At 53.1% G+C, this 9830-nt stretch overlaps 1 protein-coding gene across 1 annotated transcript; it reads right to left on the minus strand.

Moving 5' to 3' along the window:
* Positions 1-18: 18 nt before the first annotated feature.
* LOC114007253 (uncharacterized protein C1orf167-like) lies at positions 19-3104 on the minus strand (the record flags this gene model as incomplete). The annotated part of the gene is made up of 3 exons (XM_027770632.1): positions 3017-3104; positions 1433-1571; positions 19-365 (listed from the first exon to the last, which is right to left on the minus strand). Coding segments are annotated over exons 1-3 (510 nt in total), but the record flags the coding sequence as incomplete, so codon positions are not given.
* Positions 3105-9830: the final 6726 nt, after the last annotated feature.

The following is a 9830-nucleotide window of genomic DNA, read 5'->3' on the forward strand; positions in this document are numbered from 1 at the left end:
GTGGGTGGGGGATAAGCAAGCCAGTGGCCCTTGACAGGGGCTGGTGGTGTCGCTTAGGCTCAGGTTACACTGCTGGACAGCAAATTCTCCAGCCTTTCTCTGGGGCCTCCAGGTCAGGGGCTTCAAGTTGCTCTGTTGCTGGAAGCCTGAACTGACCAGCCTGTCAGTCGTGTCTTTCAGGACTCGGCCCAGGTGGGGACCAGGGCTGGTCAAGTTGGTCTGGACCCGGCAGGGCCCTTGGAGCAGCACTAGCCCTGGGGAAGGTGTGGTGGCTGGCTCTCCCCTCTTGGCCTCATGCACGGGCATCCAGGGGACATGTTCACTGCCCAGGCAGACGCCCTGGTGTCTCAGGAGTCTCCATTGGTCTAAAGAGAGAAAGAGACAGTCATTCCCTCAGGGAGGACTTGGGAGTCAGCGCTCAGGTGGGGTTGCATAGGCCTCAGAGCCGAGGGGACAGGGCCCCAGGCAGGAGGGAGCCAGGACTTCAGGATCGGCTGCCAGTTCTGTCTCCCCAGGTGGGCCAGTGGGCAGCACCTAGAGGTCTTGGATCAGACACGGTCTGCCTTGGTACCTCTGCATGGAGCACAGACTAGGGGTGGGGACACAGAGGGAAGCGGGGAGACATTTAGGAGGCCACTGAGGGGGTCCCAGGAGGGAGATGACAGAGGCTGGGATCGGGAGTACAGGGTGGGTAGAGAGGAGATGCAGGTAAGCTGTGACGCTAGAGCCAACAGGCTTGGGAGGCTGGGGGTGGAGGAAAGAAGAGTCTCGGGGACGACTTCCTGATTTTTGGCTTTTGCAAAGAGGTGATGGGGGCAGCAGGCTAAGCCAAAAGTAAAACCCAATTATCAAACAGCTGAAAGGAAGTTGCTCTGGTTATCAGGGCGGTAGGAGTGGGGAGCCCCTCCCTGGCCCCTAAGGCTGCTCCACCAAAGCCTCAGAATCCTCATAGGAACTGCTGAGATGCCTGGGCGCACCATAGGGCCTGGTGGGCAGTGAGGGCCATAAAGGTCGCCACTATGTAGACAAGAACTACAGCCCAGAGAGGTTAGGCAACTTGCGCTGTGGTCACACAGCTCGAGCAGGAAGCAACTGGGATGTGAATCAGAATCTGGATTCGTTGTGAGGCTGCTCTCACCCTTGTCTGGACCAGCTCTGTCCCTTCTCGCAGCCCTGGTGGCCTGAGCTTGGAGGGCCCCAGCCCAGCATGCCTCACAGCCAGGGGCCCCAGTCAGGCCCACTACTGCCCCCTTCCTGAAACGCCCCCCTCAGGCCCCAGGCTGGAAACCCGCTCTGCGCCCTGCCATCTCTGGGAGGCTAATCTCTAGAATTAGCCCGGCCGTGGGCTGACCACCTGGGAAAGGGGCTCTGGTGATAACTGGAGGGGCCTCTGCTCTTGCAACCGCCTACCCAAGCCCACTAAGCCTCTTGCCTGGCCTCAGGGGGGCTGCGGGCCTTGGGGGCTCATTCTCCTTGTGGCAGGTGTCAGGCCCTAGCTCCATGGGCTCTGGGGTAGCAGTGTCCTTGGTCCTCACCACAGTCGGCAGTCTGGCCTGTCTAATGAGACAGCTCTGTGGGAAGAGAACAGGGAGGCCTGTCCCCACTTGACCACACTGCGGCTCTTGTCCTGACCCCCCCTCTACAGCAGTACCTTTGCTGCCCTCGGCCCAACTCCAAGTGTCCTAGGCCTGGCCCTGGCCTGGGCACACCCCTCAGGGCCTCCTCTCCCTGCCCAACACCTTTTCCCCTTTCCACGGTCATTTTCTGGTGTCTTCCAGTGCTTACTCTCGCTAACACTGACTACAGAGCCGTGGCTGTCCCCTGCAGACCCTGCTTCTGGGACAGCTCTCTCAAGGGAGGACCTGAAGAAGATGGGGGATCCTCTGCTCTCTGTGGCCCTTCCAGACCGCTCCCCTCCCTCTTCTCTAGAATGGCCCCGCTGTAAGCTGCCTGCAGACATCGAAGGAATTCCGGCTCGCACCTCTTCCTTGCAGAGCTCCGTTCTTGGCTCACCGCCACCTCCCTAATACACATTCATCTAAATTCTTGGTGACCTAAATCAGTTGTCACCATCCTTGAGGAGTCATCTGAGGGCCCCTAGCCTCCAGGGCCATGAACTTCACCCTCCTGTGATCTTGTCCTCAGTCACCCACTCCAGTCCCATAGTCCCCTTCTATTTTGTCGTCCAAAATAACAGCACCACTGCCATAAATTCCATTTCAGAGTCCCCCTGTCTTTTCAGCTACTTTGAGCCCCAATTCCAACATCCCTCCCCCTTGAGACCTCTGCCTCTGACCCCACCACCCTTTGACTGCCTCTCATTTATTTATTGCTTCTCCCAAGACATAGAGAGAGGGAGAGAGACAGAGTCCCCATTAGGGACCTGATGCCTCGGGTCCACCTCCAGCCTGAGCAGGCCTGGATTCCAGACCTATGTGTTCCTGGCAGGTACAGGGAGGCCCCAGGATACGAACCTCAGATCCTTCTGCCTGTTCCAGCACTGCACTACCCTGTAGCCCCAACCCTTGTCCTCTAGGTGTCTCTCCTCCTTGGACAGCTAAATAAACAGGAATATAATCTTCAAGCTGCTTCCTCTCTGCTGCACTCAGGCTTGGCAAAACTTGGCAAAACTACAATGCTGGTCAAAGGTAGCCTTGCTGCACCTGAGCAGGTGAAGTGCTAAAGCCAATCCCATCACTGCAGCGACAGCCTTCCCCAAACCACCACCTTCAACCTCAGGTAGGCCCCACAATAGACTCTCATCCCTCCCACTGAAGTACTTACACTCATTTTCTCCTCTGTCCTCTGACCTCTGCCACCTCCCCTCCTGTCTCCTCTCCCAAGGACCAAGGACCTGGCCCCAGTCTGACCCTACTTTTGAGCTCTGGGTGATGTCTAGTCTCGCCTACCTGGGCATCCCCCTATGGTTCCACCACCCCTAAGAGCCCCCACAATGGACTCAGCCATGTCTCAGGACACAGAGCTTGGGGGAGGTTAGATGCAGCTGCTGTGTCACCTCGTAGGTGCCTCCAGCCACCATCAACCTTCCCCTTCTTCACTGAATCATTTCCATCAGCACAGGTAGTTATTTCTTCCACCTTTAAAAAACAAACCAGTGGGACCAGCAGGTGGCATGGTGGTTAAGGCATTGTACTCCCACATGGCCAACTATAGTTCAAGTCCCAGACCTGGGGGCTTGGGAAGCACATTGGACCCATGTGCATACGTGCCTAAAACCCTGATGGGATAATGTAGGAGAAGGGATTGCAGCACGTCATACCCCTGGGGAGTACTTGAGCCCCAATTTCAACAATCCTCACTTCCCCACCCTCTCCCTCTGCCTCTCTCTGGGAAATACATGTGCCCTATAGTGAATTTTAAAATAAAAAAACCTAGAAAATCAAAAAACTCTTGAGCCTCCCGGTCTCAGGCCACGTCTCACTTTCTCATCCCTCCACATCCCATTTCCTGACCTGGCTTGAGTCAGGCTCCACCCACCCACCCCACTGCTCTCCTCCAGGTAACCTCCCAGACTGCAGCTCTCAACCCTCAGTTTTATTGTGGCTTCAGCCACCAGCAGGGCGGTCACTTGTCCCTCCCTAGACCTCTGCTGCCTGACTCCAGGAAGCTGTGTCTTGGTTTCCCTCTTTCCTCCCCTTGGGCTCCTTCCCAGTCTCCTGGCTATCTCCTCCTCTTCTCCCCAAACTCCTGGTGTGGGAGGCCCCAGGGCCCTGCATGCCGGCACCCTCCTTTCTTCCCTGCTACATTCTCCCATGGCCTCAGCTCCAGACAGTTCTAATACTGACCACCCCATTGTCCAGACCTCTCACTGACCTGCCGACCCCACACAATGGAGGCCTGGAGGCCCCCTCGACATGCGTCCCCCCAGCCAGGATATCTGATGGGCATCTTAGCATCAGTCCAAACTGAACTCCCGGACATCTCTGAAAACCAGCTTGCTCCCACCTCAGTGCCTCCCTTCTCTGTGAATAGCGACTCCAGCCTTCCTGTGGCTCAGACGGAAATCTGAGGGCCACCCTCTCTTCATCCTTGCAGTCAGCTGATCTGGTGGACTCTCCTCTGTGCATCGCCTCCGTCTCTATCTCCCAGGGTAAAGCGACCATCACTTCCTGCCTCCCAGCTGGTCTCCTTGCTTCTGCCCTTTTCTCCACGCCAGACAGTCTGCTCCCCACACAGCAGAGTGCTTCTGTAGACACTTAAGTCGGATCCTGTCCTGCCGCAACTCAGTCACCCTGCAGGCCCCCAGAACACTTAATACCCCATGAAGATCTGTGGGAGCGTCAGGGGCTGGCAAACTAAAGTCTCAAACATTTACTCTCTGGCCTTTAAGAAAATGTTTGATGAGGCCAGCAGGTGGTGTGGTGGTTGCGATGCTGGATTCCCACATGGCCGACTATAGTTCGAATCCCAGACCCAGTGACTTGACATTCACGCTGGGCACAATTGTGTGTGTGCCCAAAATCGCAAGAGGAGAAGGAATTGTGATGTGGCCATTCCCCCTGGGGAGTGAATTCTCACTTTCTCTCTCTCTGTCTCTCTGTTTCTCTGGTTACCACATTCATCCTATATCAAAAATCTCTCTTGAAAAAAAAAAAAAAAAAAAAAAAAAGCTCTCTGTCCTCCACCCTGTGTGATCCGGCTCTGCCCTCAGCTCCTTTCCCCTTGTTCATGCTGCTCCAAACACACCTGGCTGTTCCTCCACATGACTCCCATGTTCCCACTGCAGGGCCTCTGCACTGCTGTTCCCTCTGCCTGAAATGCCCCTCTCCTTCGCACCTTCCAGTCCTGTGTCAGCATCATAGCCCTTCTCTGACGGCTGTCTCCAATGCCAGCGCTCCCCACGGCGCCCAGTGCCAGCGCCCCGCATGCCGCCCAGTGCCAGTGGCCCCTACGGCACCCTTCCTGTTCCCCTCCCTCTTTACCCTGTATTGTTTTCCATAGCAGAACCACCCTCTAACAAACCAAGAGACTTTTTTTCTCTGCAGTAGCCTGTGAGCCAGCTGTTCTGCCTGTATTTTCCTTGTATTGACAGCACACAGAATGATTTGGCACACAGTAGGGCTCACAAACCTGTGTGAAACGAATGACTGAATTATGCTAGGTACAGCACAGTGGTTAGCTGCACCATGTGATGATCATGGCCCTAAGATTCAGGTTCCTTGTTTTAAAAAAAGAGGTTTTAGCCATAGGGTGCATGCGCTCACCAGAGACAAAGACAGTGGTGAGAAATCATCCCCCACCCTAGAGGGGAATGGTCCCACTGCAATCCCTTCTCTTCCATTCCCCTCCTGGGATCTTGGGCATGCGCTCGTGTGCACTCTCTCTCTCTCTCAAACACACACACACACACACAAACACACACATAAATGCACACACAGAGTGATTTTTCAAATCAATGGGTTCCCAGACTCCAACAGCGGCCATGTGGGAGTCCAGTGATGTAACCATTACGCCATCTGCTGGCCCCAGGTTCCATGCTTTAAAGATGAGGAAACTTGGGGCGGGCAGGAGGTATGGTGGTTAAGGGCGCTGGACTTCCACACGGTTCAAGTCCCCAACCAGGCAGCTTGCTTTCTCGCTTTCTCTCTCTCTCTTTCTCTGTCTCACTCTGTCCCTCTCTGGTTAAATTAAAATAAATAAATAAATAAAGTTAAATACAGTAATTATTTTAAAAATAAATAAAGACGAGGAAACTGGACCTTTGAAGTCTACCTGCCCGGCCCAAGGCTCAGCAGAAGGGCTCACCCAGGGCTGTCTCCGCAGTGCAGGCTCCCCCAGCCCTCCACCTCAGTCGCTGGCCAAATGAGGAAGCTTGTCCTGCCTGCCCCCACCCAGCTGTCTCGTCTGTCCACCTCTAGACTTCACGGCCTTCTCTCCCACCCTCTGGTCACTCCACGGCCATCCCTGTCCACTTAAGGATACTGAGCACCTCCCTCCTCTTCCCACCAAAAGAGGTGTCCTGCCCTCATATAGGTCCGCCTTCCTCGGGTCCTCCTCCTTCTCCCAGTCTGGAATTGGAAGGGACCAAGCGCTGGGACAGCTAACGACCGACTGCGCGGTGGGGGTGGGGCTGGGGTGGGGGTGGGGCTTGCGCTGACTCCGGATCTGGGGAGGCTCCGGGATGTGTGGGCGTGGCCAGTCGTCCAGTATCCGCGCACCGGCCCAAGTGCTCTGCTGTCCGCACCGCGGTTCTGGCCCGGCCCCGGCCCCTGCGTCTTGGCGTCTGGGCAGTGCGTCAAGTTGCAAGACACGGAGTTAAAACTGCCGACGTAGCTCCGTCGGAAAACTGGCTGGAATCCACCCTGCCCACTCCCGTTGGTGCAGTGCGCTTGACCAATCACACTGTCCTTTTTCCTGTGTGGTTTAACTTTTCCTTTAAGCCTTCCTGTGGCCATATATTTTAGGTGTGTCTCGTGTAAGCACAATATAGCTAGCTGGAATTTAAAAAATCGGTTGGGGGGCTGGCAGGTGGTGTGATGATTAAGGGCGTTGAACTACCACATGCTCAACCACGGTTTGAGTCCCAGACCTGGCGACTTGCTTTCTCATTTTCCTTCCTCTCTCTCTCATTCTGTCCCTCTCTGGTCAGATTGAAATAAATATGTAAATAAAGTTAAATAATTCTTTTTAAAAAAAGAAAAGTAATTTTTTTGGAGAGATTTTTTTCGCTATAGGGTGTGTGTGCTCGCCAGACAGACAGAGACAGACATAGAGACAGAAAGCGAAAATCACCCCCCAGGGGGGATGGCCACACCGCAATTCCTTCTCCTCCGTTCTCCTCTAGGGATCTTGGGCACCCACGCACACGCGCCCGGCGTGAGTTTTAAGCCACTGGGTCCAGGACGCGAACCGCGGTCGACTATGTGGGAGTCCAGTGACATAGCCATTACGCTAACTGCTGGTTCCCAAAAAGAAAAACGTTTTAAAAATTGGATTTGACAGTCCTGTATCTTGACCAATTTTAGTCACTTACAAATGTGATTGCCTTAAAAAAATTTACTTCTTCCATGAGTGGGGGCAGAGAGATAGAGACAGAGAGACAGCACCCCATTAGGATCTTTACCCCACCATCCACCCTCCCCCTCAGCCAGCACGTGTGTGTCTGGTACATACAGGGAGATTTCTGAGTGTAAACTTGGAACCTTCTCTTCAGGTCAACCTCACCAGGAGTTGCCTAATTTTACTGCTGCACCACAGTCAGTCCCTGTAATACTTACTTTAAACATCTTTTTTTGTGCTTGCTAATGAGCAAATTCATTTTTTTCTCTCCTTTCCTGCATTCTTTCAGAATTGATCCTGTTTTCTTTTTCCTAAACTTTTTTTTTTTTCCTTTGTAGAGAGGTTTTTGCTACCGGGCATGTGTGCTCATCAGAGAGACAGAAACACAAAGAGAGAAATCACCTCCCAGAGGGGATGGCTATGCTGCAATCCCTTCTCCTGTTTTCCCTTTGGGATTTTGGGCATGCACGTGCACGCACATACACCTGGCGTGAGTTTGTTTGTTCGTTTGTTTTTAAAGAATTATTTATTTAATTTTATTTATTTATTCATTTTTAAATTTGACCAGAGAGAGACATACAGAGAGAGAGAGGGAGAGAGGGAGAGGGAAAGTGAGAAAGCAAGCCACCAGGTCTGGGATTCGAAACATGGTTGGCCATGTGGGGCGCCCAGCGCCTTAACCACCACACCACCTGCTGGTCCCCGACCCAGCATGAGTTTTAAGCTGCAGTCTACTACATAAAAGTCCAGTGATGTAACCATTACACCACCTGCTGATCCCTTTCCTAAGCTTTTTTCCCCATCGCAGACTTTAGAGCTTTACATTCTACTATTTCAGTGCTTCGTCAAGATAATTTATCATGTTTTTTTTTTTTAAAGAATTACTTTATTTAACTTTATTTTTAATTTGACCGGGAGGGGGGAGAGATAGAAGGAGAGAGAGAGAGAGAGAGAGAGAGAAGGAGGGAGGGAGGGGGAGAGAGAGAGAAAGTGAGAAAGCAAGTCGCCAGGTCTGGGACTCAAACCACAGCCAGCCATGTGGGAGTCCAGTGCCCTTAACGGCCATGCCACATGCCGGCCCATCATGTATCTTCTTTTGAGGAGAGATTTTTGCTATAGGGCACATATGCTTGCCAAAGAGACAGAGAAAGATGGAGAGAGAGGAAGTGAAAAATTACCCCCAGGGGGGATGGCCACACCGCAATCCCTTCTCCTCCGTTCTCCTCTGGGGGTTCTGGGCACGCACACATATGTACCTGCATGAGTTCCAAGCCTCCAGGCCTGGTACTTGAAACATGATCAACTCTGTGGGAGTCTAGTGCCTCAACCACCACACCACCTGCTGGCCCCAATGTATTATGTATCTTTAACAAAGTCTAAACTTGACCTCTATTTATCCTCTTTCCAGACCCACCACCACCACCAAAAAAAAAAAGACTTGAGAACACCATCTCTGCTGAGCTCCTCCAGATTTCCGTAGTGTCTTAGGCTTACCGTTTCCTTCACGCGCCTCAGATCTTCCGTCTAGAAAAATGCCTTCACGCATCGATAGACAGACATTCCTGCACTGAAGGTCTATTGATGACGAACCTTTTCGTCATGTTCAATTTTCTTCTTTTACCCTCATTCCTGAAAGAACTCACTGGTACACATTTTAGCTTGGCAGTTATTTTTCGCACCACTCTGAAGATAATCTTTCCACTGTCTTCTGACTTCTATCCATGGTTCCTGTTGAGACACGGGCTGCCAGTGTAACTGTCAGTCTTTTTAGGACAATTTCTATTCTGTCTGAACGCTTTTGGGATCTTTTTGGTCTTTGGAAGGGCCAGCAGGTGCTGTCGTAGTTGGGGCACTAGACTCTCACATGGCCAACTGCGGTCTGAGGCCGGGACCCGGAAGCTTGCCTTCTCCCTCTCCCGCCCCTCTCTGGTGAGCACATGTGCCCTAAAGCAACTTTTAAAATTAATGATAAATAAATAATTCTAAAAAAAGAAACTTTGTCTTTCGTATCCTCCAGTGTTCGTTCACCCTTCAGAGCTCCTGCCCCTCGAGTCCTCCCAATGAGAGTTAGCTTCTACTCCCCTGGTGTGCAGGCACCCGAGCTCATACAGCGGTCCTGGCCCAGTACCTGGTAGCCCCTCACCCTCTCAGGAGCACTGTGGGGACTGTGCGCTAGCCCTTGATCTCTTGGGTCAGGGACACGGGGGTAGCCTGGGCCTTTATGTACTAATAACCAAAGTTACAGTGGAACAAGGAGGCCCAGGGAGGAGTGTGAGCTGGGAACGACCAGCCCATCACAGTGGGGTGGGCCCTGGACCCTGTGGACACCTGTCAGCCTGAGCTGGCCCTGTGGCCAGAACTCAGGAGCTGCCAGGAAGAAGCCATCCTTCACCTCCTGACTCAACATCATTCCTGGCTCAAGGAACACCTCCACTGCTAACAGTTTTGTTGTCACTTAGGGAGCCCTGCCCGAGCCAGGTGGGTTACACTGAATTTGCATAATCTCCTCTCAGGGAGCGTTACCCTTCCCCAGGCAACACTGAAGGCACCTAGGAGAGCAGAGCAAGCTCGAACCAATGCCCGGGGCCATCTGATTTAGAAAAACACGTGCCTACGTGCCACACCAACTGTGTGCTCCTCTGTTGTGGCCTTAGCTAGACCTAGCCCAGTCAGTCAGTACACGAGCGGTGCTTGCTCCTGCCACGACAGAGCAGGGCAGCTCAGCCCTGGGTCCACCTGGATATTCAAAGGAGACCTCCCCAGGAATGGCAAGTGTAGGCCCCAGGCCAGCAAGTTAAACACAGCACAGC

The sequence above is a fragment of the Tupaia chinensis genome, unplaced genomic scaffold, assembly GCF_000334495.1.
Source record: "Tupaia chinensis unplaced genomic scaffold, TupChi_1.0 Scaffold000146_1, whole genome shotgun sequence".
NCBI classification, from domain to species: domain Eukaryota; kingdom Metazoa; phylum Chordata; class Mammalia; order Scandentia; family Tupaiidae; genus Tupaia; species Tupaia belangeri.